This window comes from Erithacus rubecula (genome assembly GCF_903797595.1).
Source record: "Erithacus rubecula genome assembly, chromosome: 2".
NCBI classification, from domain to species: domain Eukaryota; kingdom Metazoa; phylum Chordata; class Aves; order Passeriformes; family Muscicapidae; genus Erithacus; species Erithacus rubecula.
In genome coordinates, this window is record NC_136685.1 from 2,365,222 (window position 1) to 2,387,342 (window position 22,121).

Below are 22,121 nucleotides of genomic sequence, written 5' to 3' on the forward strand. Positions count from 1 at the left end.
CAAAATATTCCTGCATTTTTTTCCTCACCTGGGGAAAATCTGAACCCGAGTAATTTCAGTCACCTGGCTCAGAAAGTGACACCACAAGTGGTTGTGTTTTTACCACTGAGGAGCTGGCACTCAGCCCTGTAAAGGTGGGAAAAGTGACAAAGGAGCTGGGAATCTCCATTCACTGCAGGGACAGGGACAAGTCAGGATAACTCGTGAGATCCCTTCAAAAAAATGGAGGTAACACTTAGTTAGCTAAAAAGAGATGGACAAGAAGTCAAGAGAATCTCAGGTTTGTCAGGAAATTCCTTTGGAGACAGAAGAATGCAGGGATTTCCAATTATAAGAATTCTCCCCACAGCAGATTCCCTAATCCATCAATACAAAAGTGTTTCTTGATCCCACTCAGACCTTAATTTTTTATGCATTAGTTGGTTATCTTATCATCTTATATCATCATTGGTTATCTTATCTTTTCTCTGTTGAGGATCCCACATCCCTGTTCTGTGGGGAACTGTGCTACCACAAGGTTCTACATGAGGGCCACCTTATTCTGTTGAATTCCCAGTGGTCAAGTATGGGAAAGTGGAACCTCTGTTGGGACATACCTCCCAAAAAACGGTGAGAAACACTATAATAAAGTGAGGTTTTACATCTGCAAAACATTTAACCTCCTATTGATCCCAAACAATATTTGTCATTAAGTTCTCGAGTGTCTGAACAAGATTCTTGTGTAATTAACGGTGAAGCGATTAATGTGACAAAGCCTGAAGGATTAAGGTAGTGTGGATAAACTTTTGGACCCGTGAGCTAAAGGATTTGCATCACAAGGAACGTGATGGCTCCTGTTTGAACAATTGACCAGCACCAGAGATATTTATTTACCTTCTTCCCATCAACAGTGTAGAGCTTCTTCACCGGGAACTGCAGGATCTCCGTGATCTCATCCAGGAGCGTTTTGAAACTCCGCGCATTTCTGCGGTTCAGGATGATGGAGCGGCGAAATCCACTTTCCCCATTCTTAACCAGAGTGATTTTCTTGGGAATTCTGGGGCCATGGTGAGTGAAAGGTGTGGAATAATCTTCCATCTTGGCCTCCTGAGCCGCTCTCCTCATGGTGCTGGAGGGGCGGCTGTTGCGCGGCGGGGCCGGCCGGTGCCCAGCTGAGCTGATGCTGATGGGTTTCACAAACTTCTTGTCGGAGCAGAGGTAGCAGCCTCCATCCTCCAGCTGGTCCAGCTCACTGATGCAGTGTATTCCTCGTGGGGTGGTGATGGTCCTGACCCCAAAGGGCAGCGGGACCCGATGGGAGAGGTCGTCCATGAGCGCGTTGAAGCTCTTGAAGCTCCGCTGGTTGATGGCCATCTTGACTCCTGCAAACTGGGGGTCTCCACTCTTGAAGAAGGTTATTTTTTTGGCTGGAGGCACCTTGGTGAGGGTGCTGGCCCGAGCCACGGAGGGGAGGGGTGGCTCATAGTTGTAGGAGCTGGTGGTTGACAGGTGGTCAGCAGGCACCTGAGTCATCCCGCTTGCTTAAAGGTAACTACAAAGAAGAAAAAAAAACAGAGCGGGGTTTGTTTGAGTCAGGAAGGATCAGAACCTGGTGTGGAAGAAAGGTTTGTGCTCACAACATCTCCATCATGAGCAGATTGTACCAACTCTTAGGGATTCATGGATCAGGCAAATACAGGGAAGAGCATCCATAACCCTGCTGCTCACAGTCAAACCCTCCTGGTCCTGCAGATCCCAGTGGGAATCCAGTCAGTGTCAGTCACCCCTAAGGCACAAAAATCATGAGTCAGACCCCAAGCAAAACCCACAAAAAGAGCTGGAGTTTTGTGTCTTCCTTGCTTATATTTTTGAGGTTTTCTCTGAAATTGTCAGAGCCAGTGATTACTTCAGCTTTATTTTTACAAGCACAGCTCTGAGACTCTCATGTAACCCTTTAACCCCGTGGACAGGAGCATAACAAAAACCAAAACAAAGCTGAATTTCTTCATGTTGTGATTACATTTTGTGGCACATAATCAGTTCTGAGCTCACTGAGGGGCAGAGCAGTCTGGTTTTTGAACAGGCCATGCCATAATGTGCTGAAGATTTTTCTGGATGAAAAATTTCTGGCAGTCATGCAAATAAATAACAAATAGCACACGACATCAAATAGAACTACAAAACTTGAATGGGAAAAGAATGGGAAGATTACTAAAGAATGGGAAAATTGGAAATTGGTTGGGATCATCTATGCAATTTTTGTTGGTGTCTTAATTTAAAAAGAGAAACTGATTTTCATGTTTCAGTCTGGTAAATGTCATTGTCCTGATGAAGACAAGACTCTTTATTACTTGCCCTTATCAAATCCATTGTCATGGAAGCCAATTGCTAAAAAATTCAGGCCTAACATGGAATTAAACTATTATGCCCAAAAAAGAAAACACTTTGATTTTGACATAAAAAAATAAAAGCATTAAATAAAAGCACTGTTTTTACAACTGCTAAAATATTGGCTGTAATGAGCACAATACATTTATTTCATGAATATGAGCAGTGATTCCCCAGTTTACTCTGAATGAATTACTCCATTGAAGACTCCAAAAATGGCATTTAGAAATGTCATCTTCAGGTCATTTATCTGCCCACAGATAGGAAACAATTTGAATTTTTAGTAAGGAATTGGTAGAATTGTAACTCACACAAGGGAGTTCTGGCCACAAGCACCTACATCAAATTTATTTTCCAAATTTTGCTCTTAGTTGATATCAGTTTTCTATGGTTACTTTCAAAATATATCTTACAAGAAAGGAGTTATTTTTAGTGCTCACAAATGAATTAGAAAACATATAATAAATACACATAAATGTATTTATAGTGAAATGGTTCCTTCAGTTTTCTCCTGGTTGCCTCTCTTGCAGCAGCTGAATGAAGTTCTACTTTGAATAATTGTGATAATCTCAATTTAATCTTTGGAGAGTCAATTTGTTGCCAACTGCTATTAATGGGAATTTTGTCACTGTTGGAGCATTCAAAAAGCTGTAAATGCTGAATTTCTCTACATTTTAGAACAAAAACATTATATTCTTACCATGGTACCCTCAAGTGAAATATTTGTGCATGTTGTACTGCAGCAAATGCTGCAATAAATGGAAGTTTGAGCTCAGCTAGGTGAGAAAAGACATCAGGCATCATTTGAAAAATCATTATTGTGACAAATACCTGCTTTCTTTGCATTCAGGCACAACCCAAAGATTTCAATATGATTTATTCTTTCCACGTACACATTTCACCAAGCAATTATTCACTTATTTATTTCCCAGTTAAAGGTCAATCCATTACTCCAACTCATCATTTCCAGGGAAAAATTATCTCATTTCTCTATTTTCCAACAGCTTCCAGAAAGGTGGGTCCAACTTTTTTTCCACAAGCCCCACATTGGAGCTTTCAAACAGCAATAGCATCATTTCCAAACCTATTATCCAAATTGTAGTCACTTGTAGACAAATGGTGATCCACAATATGATGACTGCATTCCCAGAAATCTGAACTGCTTCCCAAGGATTTATTGTGCATTTTTCAAGTTTTTAAATCATATTGTAAGAAGTAAAAAAAAAAAAAAATAAATACAGGACAAACCATAACATGCTTTTCCAATACTACTTTTCTTGGGGAATAATTTCATAGGATTGTTATGGGATGACTAATTTAAAGGAATATTATTCCTTGAGTTTTGAGTGATAGAACTGATTACCCATCCCACCCTAGAGGGTCTGTCAGATCTGCTCTTACAAAGCCAAATATCCACAAATAAAAGGGAAATATCAACAGTTCCCATACAGAAAAATGCAGTATTATCTATTTGAAGGGTCAGAATTGGAAGGGAATTCTGCTGTTAATCTGCAAAGGAAAATGCTCATCCTGTTTTTTTAGTGCAGTAAAAAATACACCTTTTTAGAGAAATAAAAGTAGCCTCAATTCATATTTTTGTACTTACATTGAAATACTTCATCCCTCTGGCTCAAGATGACTTTTTCTTACAGAATATCCAAGGGGTTAAAAATAAAACCAACCAAATAATAATGATTTAGAAAAGCAACACATCCAACCAGCCACCTACAGGACCAAACACACTGGAAAAGGCAGGGAAAAATGTTAACAGGTTACCTGCTGTCAATCAAACTGGCCTCAAAATGACTTAGCACAGCTTGGAGGGTTAAGCAGGGCTGTGTTTCTAAGGATAGAAAGAAAAGCTACCTAAGCTGCTGGAGAGGGCTCTCAAATCCACTGGGGTTTTAGCCACAGCTTGTCCAATCCCTCTCTCTCTTCCTTCTGGCCATGTAACTCCAGTATAGATCTGACTCTGCTCTGAAATCACACCAGTGCAACTGGAAATGCAGTCCAGGGTGTATTCCTCTCTTAAATAAAAGTCTGCAGAGACCTGGGAAACTTTCCTGGTCCAACCCACTCTTTAGAATGCTTTGGAATCTTATTTATCTCTTGGAAATCCCAGGGAAATCAATGGGACCGGAGTAAGGATGTTGGTGGCTCTGAAGGATTTGTGTGGATCTGGCACTTCCCACCTGGTTGATAGTCCCTTACTCAGAACAGAGATGGGTGAGATCCACAACAAATTTTTTCAGGGAAATATTAGCAGGAAATTCTGGAGAGACCTAAAATGTTCAAGTTTATGGCAGAAGTTAAAGTGACAATCTCAGAATGATGCTCAACAGCTGGATCACTGAGATTTGAGTATGAAATATGGACAGACAAGCACATGAATGGCAAATAATGGGAAATTACTCATTCTGTCATCATTCACCTGTAAGAGCCTTCCTGGTTTTTTTCTCTCAGTTCCTACTTGCAAAAAAAAAAAAAAAAAACGAAGATTCATACAACAAAAAAATCCTTTGGGTTTAGGTACAAAATCAGTGGAAAATCTCACTCCTGCATGGGCTGGAACTCTTGAAGATTGGACCTGATGATCCTGGAGGTCTTTTCCACCCTTAGTGGCTGTGATTCTGTGATTCCAGTACCTCCACAGCCTGTGCACCTTCCTCACTCCCAGCACTAAGCCTGTTCTTTTGAAGAAACAAATTACTTGCAGACAGATCAGGGTCATAAAGTGCTTCTATTACAAGGGCAGGGATTAGGGGATCCTGCAAGAATAAATTCAGCAAGTTTACATCTTGGATCCTTAAGAGGAATCTTGTAAATGTAATGCCAGTGTAGAAGCCCTTACACTCCTCTTTGTACAGCACTGCTTTTCCAGCTGTGGACACATTTTTGAGGGTCCAGAGGCAATTCCTGTGGGATCCTTGACCCAGAGGACCAAGGTCATCAATTTGTAGGCTTGAACTGAGTTCAGAGGTCACAGCTCTACAGGATAATTTGTAGGAATCCATCCATAGGACTGACTGAACCCCTCTTGGAGGCTTTTCTACACACTCAGGGTTGTCCTGGGGTCCCTGTTTTTCATTTCATACTTTAAATTATCAAGGATCCATCCCATCCAGCAGTGATATCTCATTAACCTCACTTAATACTAAAATCTGTGTCTTTTCTGTCACCTGAACAGTCCCAGTGTCAATTTTTTATGATTTTTGTTGATTAATTAGAGTGCAGAATTTTGCTGAAAATTTCTCTTTCCATACAAGTAATTGCAGCTTCTACCTCTGCAAAGTCATTACATTCAGACAGAAGAAAAAATTACAAACCACTACTAACATTTGGATTTCATCTGTTTGAAAACTCCAGGTTTGTCTTCCAGGGAAATCACAAACAAAATTATTTCAAGTGGAATTTTTCACAGAGTAGGTGAGAGTTTCTAGCTAGGAAGATGAATCAGTTTGAAGATTTAACCATGTTTTTTTATAAAAAAAACTAATTTCAATTTTCCTCATGCTCTCTTTGATAAAGAAAAATACTTTTTAAATATCAAAGTGATCTTAATTAACAAGGAGTATTCATGGTCTGACCAAGACAAAGTAATATATGGAAAATTACAAACTTGGAGAAATTTGATTCATAAAAAGATAAAAGAATTGAATTGGAAAGGAGATTCTCTATTTTCCTATGAAAATAATAATTATCTGTAAAAAAAAAAAAGAGGCCAAAATGGATATAATGTATATTTTCTCCTCAATTAATTTGTTACTTAAATTACTTGGAAAGGGTTATGAAAAGGACTTCAAGTTTTTCATTGTTTGGGAAGGAGATTTCTGATAGCCAACGTGGATGAATGAGTCTAAACCATTCTCTACTTTTCCTCACCCAGTTTCTTGTCAGAGCTAGTTTTGAACCCATAGAAAATCACCTCCAGGTAGGAACAGTGTTGGAGATTTTGGGGATTCACACCATTCCTTGAACTTCACCACTGGATCAGAAAAGAGGCTGAAGAAGCAAACTCTCTTCTGTGCCAAAATCTTCTTGATTTGACAGCACATAAAGCTTTAAACATTCTCATCAACTGTTTTCTAGGAGGGTTTGGATTCACTGCATCTAAAATAATTTATTGCTTTTCCTCCTCTTCTGGGATTTTGTCAGGAATTTGCAGGGTAGATGGATGGGTAAAGGCTCCATCTCTGGAAATATTCATGGGCAGGTTGGATAGAGATCTGAGCAAGGTCTCGTGGAAGGTTCCCTGCCCATGGCAGAGGGGTGGAATTATCTTTAAGGTCCTGTCTGTGATTCTAGGATGGCATGATGTGGGTAGAGATGAGAGCACTGGAATTCTTGAACCTGGAGAAGGATTTGGAAACATCCACATCCTTGTCTATAACTGCCTAGGGCACGGTAGAATTAGAAAATTCCTCTGAGAATCATCAAGTCTCACCAGTGACTGATCCCACCTTGTCACCCAGTCCAGAGCACTGAGTGCCACGTCCAGACATTCCTTGGACACCTCCAGGAATGGGGGCTCCAAACCTCCCTGGGCAGCCCCTTTGGCTGGGGCACAGCCCCAAGGACACTGCCAGGACAGGATCCAACAGCAACAGCCACATCTGGGTGTTTCAGAGTCTGTATTATTCAGCTGTAGCAACAGGGCAGAAATACCTCTAGGATCAGGGACAAAGCTTTTGGTTCAGAGGGTATTTCTAGTTCTGAAGCCAGGCATTTCCCTGTAATATTGTTATAGATTATCAGCACTGCCCTTTACTCACATTTGTGGCAATATTGGAGGAAATAACTTTGTATTTCCTTCTGAGTTGAAGTTTGATGTCCAACCTGCTCTGCATGTTTGTACCAGGAGATTGATACATGGAGGTGTTATTTCTCTTCACTCTAATAACAAAAGTGTCCTGGTTTGAAGGAAGGTATCTGCCAATAAAGGCAGAAGCTTCTCTTTGAAATGAAGAATGTAAACCCCCTCCCTCCAAATTATTATAATTTTGAAATTAAGGGGCTCTCAGGCAAACATATGGGAATTAGGAATAACAGTTCTTTACTAGGAAAATTAAAATAGAAATGCAGTATTACAAAGAACAATCCCAACCCCTGCCAGAGTCAGAATCCAAGCTGACACAGTCAGTCAGTCAGGGTGGTGGCACAGTCCCATTCCATGGTGGCTGCATCCTCCTGCAGGGGCAGATGTGGTTCAGCTGGAGCAGTTCTCCTGGAGAAGGTGCAGTTTCCTCTGAAGGTCCAGGGATGATGTGGAAAGGTCCAGTTTTCCTCTGGAATCCAGTGGGAAAGAAGGTACCTTTGTGTCCAAAATCTCAGTCTTTGTCTGGGTAGGAAAGGCTTGGCTCCTGCCCTGGCTGGAGCATCTCCCAGAGGGATGATGGAATTTTATCAGTCATGCACTGGGACTCAGTGGCCATGAACAGGAGATATCTCCTGGAGGGAGGATGGGCTGTGGGAAGATAAAGATGATTGCCCAGCTGGTTTAAAGATGGCCCATTAGCAGAGAATATGTGCCAGGAGATCAGGGGCACTGCCCCAGCTGGTTTAACAGATGGGGACAGAACACACATTGCTGACCACATTCTGTACTGCAACCCAAGACAGAGGGACAGGACCTGAGGGAATAGTTGGAACAGTGTCAGGGCAGGTTTAGGTTGGATATCAGGAAAAGGTTCTTCCCCAAGAGAGTGGTTGGGCACTGGAACAGCCCCAAGGTTTCCAGAGCTCCAGGAGCATTTGGACAACGCTCTCAGGCACAGGATGGCATTGTTGAGGTGTCCTGGGCAGGGCCAGGAGTTGGATCAATGGTTTTTGTGAGTCCCTTCCATCTCAGGAGAGTCTGTGATTCCATGATTCTATTCATCACATCACACAGAGGAGAGAGCACAGCAAAACTGGAGCAGCTTGCCCAACTCAAACCTAAAATTGGACAATTAATTACAGAACACAATCCCAAAACCACACATGGATCACAGGGATCAGGAATGGGCCAAGCAGATGTTAGCAGTTCTTTTGCCTCTCCACAGAGACTGTCTGGTAGGGATGTCCCTTGATTACATGATCACAGCCATACAAGGTGGCTCCTGTACCTCCCACCTCTCATCCCAGGGCTGTTTTTAGCTCACAGGAGGAACCTCAGGCACACAAGGAGTTTATAGAGAAGCAGCTGAGATCTCCTAAGCTGGTGAGCTCCTCTGTAACAGGGAATGATGGAAGAGGTTGAGAAAGTTCAGCATGCAGGGAAGCAAACCCTGGAGTTTGGAGTGAGAAGATGAAGAACTAGGAATATGCACAAAATTCAGGACTTGAGGCAAGCTGTACCTAAAAATTGCCATCCAGAAGCTGATTGCAGAATGAAGAGAGTCTCCATGAGCTTTGGAGAGGTTTCAGCTGGATCTGGCCTGGCAGCTCGAGGCTGTGTGTCAGGAGAAGGAACTCACCACAGATTCCAGAAAATACAGGGGTTACAAGGTTTTTTTTTCCCCTCCACTTTCCACAGAAATACCCACCAGTCCTTCCTCAGGACAACCTTTGAAATTCACAGAAATTTTATTACCCAGACCTCTGTGGTTCTCCATATATCCAACAACCATCCCAGTGTTTCTATCTCTGTAAGGCACAAATCAATTTCCTCCACACCATCACTTCCCTATTTTCCAATTATAATAAGACATTTATTTGAGATTATTAAACCTTTGAATGAAACACTGGCTTCCCCCCCACCCCAATCTCATTTTTGTGACCATTGTTAACATTTCTAGGCCCCTTTATATGATTTCTCCTTCCTTTCTTATACCCTCAGCTCCTTCCAAGTGATTATCAATTTTGATTTTCAATAATGTGTCTTTCACACTCTTAAAAATGTTATTTTAAAATATATTAAATCAAATCAGCTCCCTCCACATTCCAACATCTCTATCCTTTCTCACTTTTTCAATGTGTATTATTGAATCCATGGACAACATTTATTCATCCAACAATGTCTGTTTCTAAAATGCTTTTAAACAATTTTCCAAGCCAAATCCAGCACTGTGTAAAATCTGATAAACAGTAGAAACATTCAAATTTCTCTGGAATCATGTGTTTATCTGGCCCTTTGTCTGGAATTCTCCTGCCATACAGCTGCACTCTTATTTGGGCCTCAACATTTGCTCCATTGTATTAGAAGACACAATGTCTCACCTGGAATGACTCCTTTTGGCTTTGAGTAACAGGAGAAAAAAAATTATATGAAAAATTTATATATTATCCCAGGTTTTTTTTTCTCCTTTATTCATCCCAGTTCACATCAGCTGCCTTTGGGAAGTGACAGAGTTGATTTCTCAGTTCATTCTCTAACATCCAACTTGTCAAGATCAGCAAAGCTGATCTGCGTTCTTTCAATTTTTTTTTTCCAAGGATTCCTCCATTTGTCCTTTACCAATTGCATTTTTTTCATAGTGACTTCCTTCCTCACTCCAAATCCTGTCCAAATCACTCTCTTATAGTTTTCTTCTTCTGGAGATTGTTTTTTTTTTTTTTAAGGTGTCCAATAACTCAGCCAATTTTGAATTATTGTCCTCCTTATTAATTTATTATTAGTTCTGCCTTTTCTGCTACTTTTTCTCCACCCCCAAGATTTATATCCCTCCATTTCTTACTTATCCTCAATATTAATCCATGCCAGCAAAACTCTGACCTCTCATGCATAGCAGCACTGCTAATAGTGACACCTTGGCCAAAATCTAAATTTGGAGTTTTCTGCGATTTTTGCTTTTAGCACAATTGAACCATTCTCAGTTTCCCCCATCTATTTAATCCCAGAGGCAGAGTCTGTGAGCAGATGAGCCAGCAGGAGCTCCTGGCATCTCCTGGGATTGAACACCTGCTCTGTGCAGGAGCAGAAGGGACAATGCTCTCCCTGCCCTGGGGGAACAATGAGGGGTATTTCTGACACAAACACTCCTGCCCAGATGTTTTGGGAAGAACAAAGTGTCCTGGTGGGGTTGTACACTCACTTGTGGCCCCACAGCTGCTCAAATCCTGAACAGGGTCAGGGAGATGGTGCAGCCAGGGAGCTGAGACAAGGGTCAGCCAGTGCCTGGATAATGTGACACAAATAAATCCTGCTGGGCAGGGTGCTGGAGGCTGGATGTGGATGTTTGTAATGACTCCAGAATTCCAGCTCTCCTTCAGAGCACCAAAAATGATGATATTTTCCAGGCTGTGTCCAACTCATGGAATGGTTTGGGTTGGAAAGGACCTAAAGCTCATCCAGTGCCACCCCTGCCATGAACAGGGACACCTTCCATTGTCCCAGGTTGTCCCAAACCCATCTAACCTGGCCTGGAACACTGCCAGGGATCCAGGGGCAGCCACAGCTTCTCTGGGCACCCTGTGCCAGGGTTTCACAACACTCTTCCCAATATCCCATCCATCCCTGCCCTCTGGCAGTGGGAAGCCATTCCCTGTGTCCTGTCCCTCCATCCCTTGTCCCCAGTCCCTCTCCAGCTCTCCTGGAGCCCCTTTAGGCTCTGCAAGGGGCTCTGAGCTCTCCCTGGATCCTTTTCTTCAGGTGAGCACCCCCAGCTCTCCCAGCCTGGCTCCAACCCTTGGAGCATCTCTGGTGCCTCCTCTGGATTCATTCCAGCAGCTCCACATCCTTAATCTTTAACTGGGAATATCAAATGAACTCTATCTTAGGACTATTTTTTTCTCTCCACTGTCTGGAAAAGAAGCTCAAGGTGATGAAGACAGAAGTTACAATAAGGTTGTTTCATCTGTTTTCTGTCATTCCCTGTGTCCTGGCTTTAATTTATGAGAAATGAGTGCTTGAATGGCTCCTTGCTGACCCTTCAAAGAACATGTTTAAAACAAATTTTTTTTAACTGAATTGAAAATAATTACTGAGAATGAGCACCTGACATACTGAGAAGGAAGGGGAAAAAGCCCCCCCAAAAAAACACTGCATTTCCTCCTGAGCTGACTCTTCAAATAGCATTCCTTTACTATTCTTGAGATAAGAAAGAAAAAAAAAATAAATTAAATTCAAGGTGTTGCTTCACCTTAATTACTCTTTCAAAGCATTTGAAAGAATGCTTGAAAAAGAATACAAATCTCATATTGTGACATAGTTTTGGGTCCTTAACAGATTCCATACTTGAACTAGTGATTTAAACCCAAAACAGCTAAAAAGTCACCTGCTGCTTCTCCTCCATGTTAGCTGCAGTTTGGATCCAGTTCTCCTTCACACATTTTTGAGACTTGGACTGCTCTGCTGCCTTCAGCCCAGGGTAGGATCTGAATGTCCTGGTGTTCTTCCTCATCCTCATTCCTCCCTGCTGACATCACGATCCCTGTGAGGTCAGCTGGTGGCATCAGCCTTGATATTCAGGGTGTCAGGTGCCACCCTCCACTGCTGGGTCTCTCCTTTCCCTCCTGAGCTTTCCCAGAGGTGGTTCTGTCAAGACCTTTCACAGAATCATGGAATAATCTGGGTTGGAAGGGATTTCTGGAGATGTTCCAGTCCAACCACCCCACCAGGGCAGGGTTGCCTGGAGCAGGTGACACAGGAACACACCCAGGTGGGTTTGGAGATTCCTCCAGAGATGGAGGCTCCATGAAATCCCTGAGCAGCCTTTTATCACAGTCAAAAGAACATCTTGTCTCCCACCTCTGGATTAACCCACAACTCACCCAAGCTCACACCCTCCATGTCATGCTCAACACCTTCATCCCACTCACACCAAACTCTCCACCTGGACTGCTGCCAAATCTTACAGATTCCTGGCTGAAATTGCTCCCAAACCTCCTGCCATCCCTTCCTGAAAAGCACCTGGGTGACCTTATCTCAGCCTACATAAACTCCTATAAGTTTTCACAATATTGTACGAGATTCATTCAGAATCCTGCCTATAAAATTCTTCAATTCTGCAGTCACAGAATCCCAGAATCATTTAAGGTGGAAAAGATCTCTCCAAGATCATTGAGTCTAACCTGTCAGCAAACACCATCTCATCAAGGAGACCACAGTACTGGGTGCCACATGCAGTCATTTATTGAACATTTTTGAACATTTCCAGGGCTGGGGACTCCTCCACCTCCCTGAGTATCCCCTTCCAGTGCTTAACCTCCCACTTTTTTCCATGTTTTCACCTTTGTCCTTACCATGCTCAGCTGGTCTGATGATTTTTCTTGCTCCTGCCTGTCCTGAGGACTGCAAGGCTTGGCCAATCCAGCTCACACATCTCAACCCATGGAAAGCAATCAATTGTTTTCATACTATGGGAATGGGCAGCAAGTGAAAGTTTATTTAGGGAGAGGTACAGTCCTTGCTGCCATTCACCTCCTTTCCCTGGCCTCACACTCATCCCAAAACCAGAGATCTCTTAAAACATGTCAGAATTAAAGCTGAGCTTATATAACACTGCAGTGATCACTCAGCTCCTTAACTCCACCATTTCCCAGCTTATATCTGATCCTGACCTGGATTCAGATGGGAACACTGTTCCATTTGTCCTGCCTCTCACTCAAAGGCAGATGTGATAAGGAATAGCAAGATTATTTTATTAAGAAGATTTGCATGCCTTTGAGGAAGCTTGAATGGTGTGTTGCAATGGGCAAGTGAAGCATCAGCAATTTGGGAATAGGGCTGGAAAAATACTGCAAAAAATACCTGGGATTATCTGTGCTGATTTTTTTTTTTTTTTTCTCATGGGTTGGCCAAGGGCCACGTTTTTTGACTTCAGTGTTCACTTTGCCTGAACTTTAATGGCAAAGGCACCTGCCAAATGTGCTCCTGGGCTCTCTGAGGTGTTGGTGGAGGGCAAGTCAGAACTCCCTCCCTGCCAGACCTCGTGGCCACATCTCAGTGACACGAGATTGGCTTGTGCAGTCAGGAATTGAGGATGACACCTGGTGAATAAGTCTGGTCAGCTAATGCAGAAAGAATGTGAGATGCAAGAAAAACTTGGGAGCAGTTGGTACGGGACAACTTCAAACAAAACTTTTGATGCAGCTGGGAATGTTCCCAAAAGTAGGGCAAGAAGTTCCACCAGGCTGCTGTAACTTATTGCAGCAGCTGGAGTGGCCTCATTATTCTTAGGTGCAGCTTTAGTACCAAAAAGTTGCTGCAAATGTGTTTCTTCCCAGTAACTCTTGATCAAATATTCTACATTTAGGTCACAGAATCGTTTAGTTTGGAAAAGTCCTCAAATATCATTGAGTCCAACCATCCCCCAGCACTGCCAATGCCACCCATGTCCCCAAGTGCCACATCCACAGGGCTTTTAAGTCCCTGCAGGGATGGGGACTCCAGCACTGCCCTGTGTGCACAGCTGTGCCAGGGCTGGACAACCCTGTGGGGTGAAGAAATTGTTCCTTTTCTCTGATCTAAACCTCTTCTGGCACACTTGAGGCCATTCCCTCTCCTCCTGTCCCTGTTCCCTGGAGCAGATCCTGTCCCCCCGGCTGTCCCCTCCTGTCAGGAGTTGTGCAGAGCCACAAGGTTCCCCCTGAGCCTCCTTTTCTCCAGGCTGAGCCCCTTTCCAGCTCCCTCAGCCTCTCCTGGGGCTCCAGCCTCTTCCCCAGTTTACAGCTTTGCAGGTTATTTTTATTACCTGCCAGAGCCCCACTGCTCTCAGGGTCTCCTCTGCTGTTCCTCCCAGACCCTCCCAGTTCAACCCAGCACAGAAACCAGAGGCTGGCACCTGCACACATGATTCCATCAGGCAACAAAGAGTCCTTTTCTCATTCTGACAGCTTTACTGGCTGCACCTGGGTAAAAAAAAAATCCAACAAACCATGTTTGTTTAAAGAGTAGAACTGGCACAGCGTGGCTCTGGGGTGAGCATCATGTCTGTTGAGCAGGCAGGTACAATTTCTGCAGATTTATTGGTCTGCTGGATTCCAGCAGTGCTCCAAGGCTGGATGGGGAATGCACACGTTGGGACATGGACACAGCCAGGCAGCACAAGCCCAGGCCTGCTGGCAGGAGCAGACTTGCTGTGAGCACACAGAGAGTCATCTCTGCTCTGGGGGTGCCACAGTGTGAGCCAGCTTCCCCTTGCTGGATAACATCCAGGTCACTCTGCATTGCCACCACTGGATCATGGAATCATGGAATCATCAGGGCTGGAAAACCTCCAAGGTCACCCAGCCCAATTATCAGCCCAGCAGTGCCACTGTAACCCCTAAACCACCAAACCACATCAGCCAGTGCCAGATTCTGATGTTCTTAAACACCTGCAGTGATGGTGACTCTTAAACACCTCTCTGCACAGCCCCTTTCAATGCTTGACCACACAAACAGTGAAAATATTTTTTCTGATATTTAATCTGAATCTCCCCTGTCTCATCTTAAGGCCATTTCCTCTAGAGCAGTCATGGTAGGAAAAACTGATCCCATCTCACTGCAACCTCCTGTCAGGGACTGGAGGGAGGGATGAGGATGTTCCCTGAGCCTCCTCTTCAGATCATAAAATCAGAATGGTTTGGGTTGAAAGGGACCTTAAATCTCATCCCCTGCCATGGGCAGGGACATCTTCCCCTACCCCAGGTTGCTCCAAGACCTGTCCAGCCTGGCCTTGGACATTACCAGGGATCCAGGGGCAGCAACATCTTCTCTGGGCACCCTGTGCCAGTTCTTGATCATCATAGCCAAGAGTTTCTTCCTAACATTAGTCTAAATTTATCTCCCTTCAGCTGTCCCTCCATGCCTTGTCCCCAGTCCCTCTCCAGCTCTTCTAGAGCCCCTTTAGGTACAGAAAGATGCTCTGAGGTCTCCCTGGAGTTTTCTCCAGGTTCTCCATTCTCCCCCTATCCATGCATGGATCCTTCCAAGGACGTGGTGGACGCTGAGACCCAGCTGAAATCCAGCACATACCACAGACAGCCTGGGGAGCCTGAAGGGTTTACACCTGTGGAGACAGAAACCTAAGTGATGTCATAAAATCCTGGAATGGTTTGGGTTGAAGGGACAATAAAGCTCATCCTGTTCCATCCCCTGCCATGGGGAGACACCTCCCACTATCCCAGGTTGCTCCAAGCCCTGTTAAACCAGGCACTGGACACTTTGAGGACTGGGTATCCTCAGTTTTTCAGAGCATGAGGCGAAGATACAGACAGAGGCTGAAAGGAAAATTGAGGTTCTGGTGGGTGAAGTAACCTGCCCAGTACCCCTTGCTTGGCCTTTGGGACAGCAATAAGAGCACAACCTTTGCCCCCTTGGCCCTGATAATTTGATTTACATTTCTGCATTAAAGCAAAGACAGAGACACAAGCCCAGTATCTGACACAATTGCACTGTTCCAGGTGAGCTGCATGGAAACAGCCTGGGAGGATTTGCTCTCCCTTCTCCAAAGCCCAACCTCTCCCTCTAAGCCTTTAAGTACACACAGAACCCTTCTCACACCATCCAGGGCACCAACTTCAGCAAAAACACCGAAAAAAATCAGGCAACAAACTCAACTTCCATGCCCTGCAGGAGGAGGAAGACTGAGGGCAGCACTGGACAACCACAAGCCTGCAGGATGCTGCCAATTTTGGAGAAAAAGCAGCAGAGTGATTGAGGGGTTGGTGAGATGAAGGAGGGAGGAAACAAAATGTTGAAAGAACTAAATATACACTGCTTGGCCAAGTAATGCCCAAGGGAGAATTCAGGAGCTGGCAGGCAGGAGGAAGCCAAGAGCCAGGGAAAAAGGAGGATCTCCATTGCTGAGAGCTCACAGCCCCAGAAGTGAACAGTGAGAAATGACTGGGGGTAAATTAGGCTGAGGGGAAGCTGAGGAGTGGAGGCACTGCACAGAGAGGTGAAATCAAGTCCTTTCTGGAGCATTTCTGGCATCTGGGTGGTGATTTTCTCCTCTATTTTTCGTTCTCTAAGTGGTCAAGGCTCTAATTCTTCCTCTTCCCAGGCGTACAGAGGAAGAGCTTAATGTAGAGCAAGAGGGTAAAAATAGATGAGATGGGATAAAACTGAGAAAAGGGCAAGTGAGGTCATTTAGATTGGAATAATCTTCAAATGAAGGAGAGGAAGCCCCTTCCCACAGGTTATTGAAAACTACACTGAGTGGGGAAAAAGGTTGTTTTGCTTTTTAGCAGGGGGGAAAGAATCACACTGTGAAGGGAAGAGATTAAAAGATGCATTGTTTATCTCTCAAAATTTACTTTGAATATATTTTAATGACCTAAGCCTTATAAATGTCATTTTATACTTAAATGTGCAGTTTGTCCCTCTTCTATATTAATGGGCACAAATTACTTGTAACAATTGATAGCAATAAATCTCACCTCTGGGCCAATGGTTTGTGTTTCTTCAAACCAAAATAAGGAGACAGCCACAATTACAGGGAAATAAATTAAAAGAGAGGAGAAAAAGACCTGTTGAGGTTTCCAGAGGACATCCAGTGAAGCAGGAAGGGGAAAAATCCCCAAATTAAAAAAGCAGCAAGAGATGGAAACATTATCTTGTGCCCTCAGTTGCTGTAAGGAGCAACTTGGAGGAATAAAAGTTGCAGAAGATAAAAAGAAATCAATCACTAGCACAACCAATAGTTTAATGATTGCAGCCAGGCCAAGAAACTGAAGTTTCAGATGCTCAAAAGCAGATACAAATCTTGATCCAAACCCTAGAAGAGTCACAGAGGTGCAGAAATTCCCAGATGAGGGGTATGGCCACCAGAAAACATCCTCCCATAACAGGCAAGTGGGACCAGCTGGGTTTTCAGCAGAGGCCACCATGGATTGCCAGGTTCTTCTCTTCAAAGGCTCAGTGGGATGCTGGTGGATTTATATCAGTTCTCACCTTCCCTTCTGTATTAATTCAGTTTATGTGGTCCTGCCATGAGTTTCTCAACACAATGTGAAAAGATCAGAAAGCTACAGGATGAAATTCAATGCCATTTTCTATTCAAATGGTCACATTTGAAGATCTAAATGACCCTTATGCCACAAACAGTACAAATGTCTCTTCAACCCAAGAAATCAATTCATTTTTTACAGTAATTCATTAAAAACTGTCAAGGGTTAATAACCTGAGACTCATGTTAGCCAAAAAAACACAAGGCCCCCCTTTTAGCTTGTGCTTAGAGAGACTGAGGGACTGCCAAGAAAAGAAAAAGGAGGGGAAAAAACTGGCCATGTGGTTATTCAGTTCTTACAGAGAAAATCAGAGCAAAAATTTTGGTTTAGACTCCAAGTGGGATTGTGGTGACAATGACATCTCTCCCATCAGGAGCAAAGCTGGCTCCCTGCCTGGGCAGCACTGCTTAAAATGGACAGAAGTCCCCTGTTTGTGCACAGGAGCATGGATCTTCTTATGGGATTGATCCACTCAATCTCCTGCTGCCCCTAAATAGCAGCAGAGACTTTAAGTGGCCACAGCAAGTTACATCAGGAAAAGCAGAATGCAGCTCTGGTCAGAAAGGAGACCTGTTTGCCTGGGAAATGCCTCCAAAAGGATGGACCCAGAGCCCACTGCAAAACCTCCCAGGAAAACACAAACACAGCCCTTGGAGGCCTTCCAGAGATAACATCTGCATTGCTCAACAAAGTGCAGCCACCAGCTATGGCTTGTTCCCATCAGAGCCTTTCCCTGTAAGCAGAATTCCTGTTATTCACAGGCACCTATTTCTCCCAACAGCAACATCTCCATTTCCTAGTAAGAGACAAATCAAAAAAAGGATGACAGAGCTGCTGAAAAGAGGCAGTCAGTGCTAGCATCAATCCTCCAGCACCTCCCTTGTCACTCCTTTTCCCAGTGCTGGTTTAAAAGCTCAGAGAGGGACAGGGAGAGGCAGGTTCACTCACCACAGTGAAGGTAATCCAGGTACATAGCTTTGCTCAGGTCAATAATCCATCCCAGGTCAGGCCTTCCTCGAGCACTGACAGTGGAGATCAAAAAGCCAAGCAGAGAATTCCTCTGGCTCCTGCTCCTCAGCCCTGTGAGTGAAGGGTGGGATGCTCCTGTGGGATGCACAGGGAGCTGGGCCCCCACTCCCTTCCTAAAACTTTACATCTCTGCCCTTCCCCAGCTCTCCCCACTGCCAGGTGCTCCCATGCTCTGCCACTTCTGCAGGTAACAAAGCCAGCAGGCTCCTCTGCCAAGGGGAGCTGCTTGGAATGGGATTAGGATGAGCAGAAAGGAGCTTACAGCTGGCCACCATCTGTGCTGACGATGATTAGCTAATGAGGTTTTAAAGTTGGCTGTGGTTTTTTTTTTTTTTCCTCTTGTTCCCTGCACAGGTTTGGTGACGGAGAGTTTTGCATCACTGTGAGCAGTGTGGCTTGTGCTGCTCACCCAGCCTGACCCAGGGTATTCCAGCCAGGGAAAACCTGGCTCCTGTTGGCAAAAAGGCTTTCTTGCTTTCTCTGATCACCAAGCCCATGTTTTAAGTCTCCAGCCTCTGATATGCAATGGTTAAATCAGATTAAGGGAATTCAAAAGCCTCTCCCAACCTGGAAAAAACTCTCATGGATGGCAAAAAGAAAAATTCAGTATCCAGGACAAAGTTTCAAATATTTCATCAGGGACTATTAAATTGTATTGTAAGTTATAAGAAATGAGAAAAATCACAACCCCAGAGAGGTGAGGGTGTTTGCCTCCCTTCACTGTTTTCATCCTTTCAGTGGAGAAGAGGCATCTTCACATTCTGGTATTTTTCCCCACGGTAAAGCCAAGTGCAGACCCAAATATCCTAATGCCAAGCTCAACCCCTCACCCCAGATGATGCCTCCATGCCAAAACTCTTGTGTTTGCTTAGGCTTCATTCCCACTTGGGCACTGAACAGCTCCCCAGGGAATGGTGGCATTCCCAAGGCTGCCAGAGCTCCAGGAGAATTTGGACAATACTCTCAGGGATGCACAGGGTGGAATTGTTGGGGTGTCTGTGCAGGGACAGGGCTTGGATCAATAATCCTTGTGGATATTCTATGATTCCATGATTCACCCTCAAAAATAACTTAATCTCTCCAGGGAGTAAGTGGAATTTGAGATTTCAGCTCAGATATTGACCTCTGGAATGGACAGCTGGAATTACATGGGATGGATGCATCCTCTCATCGTGCATATAGGAGGATAAACATTTTCCAAAATCTTTCTTTATCCTAGAGTGAAAACTGACTGCAGCACAGAACAATTGTCACAGAATCCTAGAACACTTTTTGTATTGTGAGGGACCTTAAAACTCACCTTATTGCACCCCCTGCTATGGTCAGGGACACCTTCCACTATCCCAGGTAGCTCCAAGCCATGTAATAAGTGGCATTATTCCTTCCAGGGCAAGACAGAAACCTCTGGAATACTTGCTTTAGAAAGAGCTGAATGATTTTCCAAGTCCTGTTGACCACATCTCATCCAGGAGGAACATCATCCTATACAAAATAAATGCAGTAGAAGCATGAACAGTTCAATGCTGGAGTTTATTCCATGAATCCTATAATCCTTAATGAGTTATGGTTGTAAATAAAAAATGCCAGAAGTCCTTACCTACATTCAGGTGCTTCTGTTTTTTCTGAGGGGAAACAGGGAAAGCTCAGCCAGCTCTGAATTACCCCTTCAAGTGACTCTTGCCCCACTGATGACAAACCAGAGGCTGCCTGCAATTATTCAATGGTTTCAACCACAGAAAAACCTAAAATTCTGCATGATGGGCCCAAAATAACACCCTAAAAGATGAGGCCACAAGAGCTGTGGTGTAAAAATATTCTCCCTTGGAGTGTTGCACCTTCTTCACCCCCTCCCCTCTGAAACTCAAAAAAAGGAGTTTATTTCAGCCATGTGTGAGGATTCCACACGTTGCAGGCTGTGACTCCAGGCAGGTGTCATGGTAAATCTCATGAGGGATTGGTGGCTGTTTATCATCAGAACAGGGGGAATCTCTCCAGCTTTACCCTGTGCAATGGCTTCAGCACCTAAAGCTGCACATGATCAGCTTGACCTCACGCTGCTGTGGTTGACTGGGGTTTTTTCCAAAAGGAGATTACACAGAGTTGCTCCAAGTGGGATTTCCAGCACTTTTCTCCTCTGAGACTGTCTCAATAATTAATTGTTTATTATAATTAATTGCGTTTTGGCAGCCTCCCTGGACTATTTTGCCTGTAAATCTCCGTGTAACTTCAAGGCATTAATGAAAATAGACGAAGGTGGAAAATCCACGAAGGTGGATGAGGAGTTTTTATGAAGTGTTAAGGGAGAATGCAGGGAGGAAAAGGCATTTTGGAAAATGTGTTAGGCTTGAAAAAACTCCTGTTGGGACCACTGCTCATATTCAAGGCTGAACTCCAGCAAAGCCTACAGGGGAGAGAAAACACCACAGTGGATAACTACTGACCCAGATTCCAGGGTTTTTAATAAATTAAAGCTGTAGGTCCCAGCTCCTCACCACAGTGGCTGTTCTGACCCTATTTCCTTCTCAGATAAAGAGTTCTGTAAGGTCTTGAGCTCAGACATCCAGGGAACATGACACAGCAGCAGATCATGCAGCAAACCCAGGGGTCCCATTTTCTAATCCCCTCTTTCCCTACTGAACACATCCTGCCCCTGGAGGAGAAATTTAGCAGAAGACAGGAGAAATTTGCTGACTGACAGGGAGAACCTAATCCCTTTGACTCCCATAAACCCCTCCTTGTGTTTGGATATTATTAGCACCTGTTTCTAATCCATTATTGAAAGGTTTTACACTTAACAGTGAAATTACCAAGGCTGTTGGGTCTCACTCAGAAAAACTGAGTGTGGTACAACTGGGATTATTTTGGGGAAATCACTTAGTCCCTGTTCCCATAGGAGCCAGCACCTCATTTCCAGGAGATTTTTAACCTCCTCCTGTGTTTCCCTCTTCTGAACAGGGCCTCACTTTCTCCCTGTGGAGTTATTTTCCATGTTAGTGAAAGGACCTGAGTCCCAGCCTCCCAGAAGTGTGCATCAAGACTGTGCTGCTCAGGAAAAGAGAACAAGCCTAGACCTCTCTGTGCCAGTGATCAGTTTCTGCTCTCTACCAAAATAATTTCCAGAGGAAATTAAATTCTCATTGTGTCTATGGTGGCACATTAGAATTGTACAATATTAGGCACACTGCACTTAAAGACTGCTTTGCTCAGATGATCCCAGTGGTGGGTGACCAACTTCTAGAAGGTTTAAAAGCCTGGGTGTTACCAAGATTGTCCTGGTCTAGTTGAAGATGTGCCTGTTTATTGCAGGGGGTTGAACTTTATGACCTTTAAAGGTCCTTTCCAGCCCAAACCATTCCATAGCTCTGTTCTACATGGAGGGGAGTCAAGAAACTTGAGAAATGCAGCTGCAGGCAGGCTCCTCTTTGCCATTGGGCTGAAGTTATTTCTTTGCCAAATCTCTCCTCTTTCCTCACCAAACACACATCTGCTTCAGCCTGGCAGGGTCACTTGAGACAGCTCTTCATTTGCTCTGAAATTTTATAAAAATAGAAACACCTGAAGACCAAAGAAGCCTGAAAACCATGTTTCCTCCTAAAATGCAGCTGTAAAAATGCATTAAGTGTTGTGGGTCAGTGAAAGAAGGGTGGTTGGGCACTGAACAGGCTCTCCAAGGCTGCCAGAGCTCCAGGAGTGTTTGGACAATGCTCTGAGGCACAGGGTGGGATTGTTGGGGTGTCTGTGTAGGCTCAGGAGTAAGAGGCCAAAAGCTCTGGTGTAACTGTTTTGAAAGCAAAATCAGTGAGAGAATCTAAGGGAGAAATACAATTTAATATGTATATAAAAAAAAAAAAAAAAGAAAAATAAAATACATG

The 22,121-nt window shown here is 44.0% G+C and overlaps 1 protein-coding gene across 1 annotated transcript in view; it reads right to left on the reverse strand.

Moving 5' to 3' along the window:
* Positions 1-19,926, reverse strand: part of RP1L1 (RP1 like 1) — a 45,463-nt gene extending 25,537 nt beyond the window's left edge. Inside the window, exons 1-3 of the mRNA XM_079298250.1 lie at positions 19,847-19,926; positions 18,169-18,300; positions 874-1,531 (exon numbers count right to left, since the gene is read on the reverse strand). Coding sequence (XP_079154376.1) covers positions 874-1,512 — 639 coding nt within the window. The 5' untranslated portion in view covers positions 1,513-1,531; positions 18,169-18,300; positions 19,847-19,926. The remainder of the gene's footprint in view (positions 1-873; positions 1,532-18,168; positions 18,301-19,846) is intronic.
* Between the last annotated feature and the right edge of the window lie 2,195 nt (positions 19,927-22,121).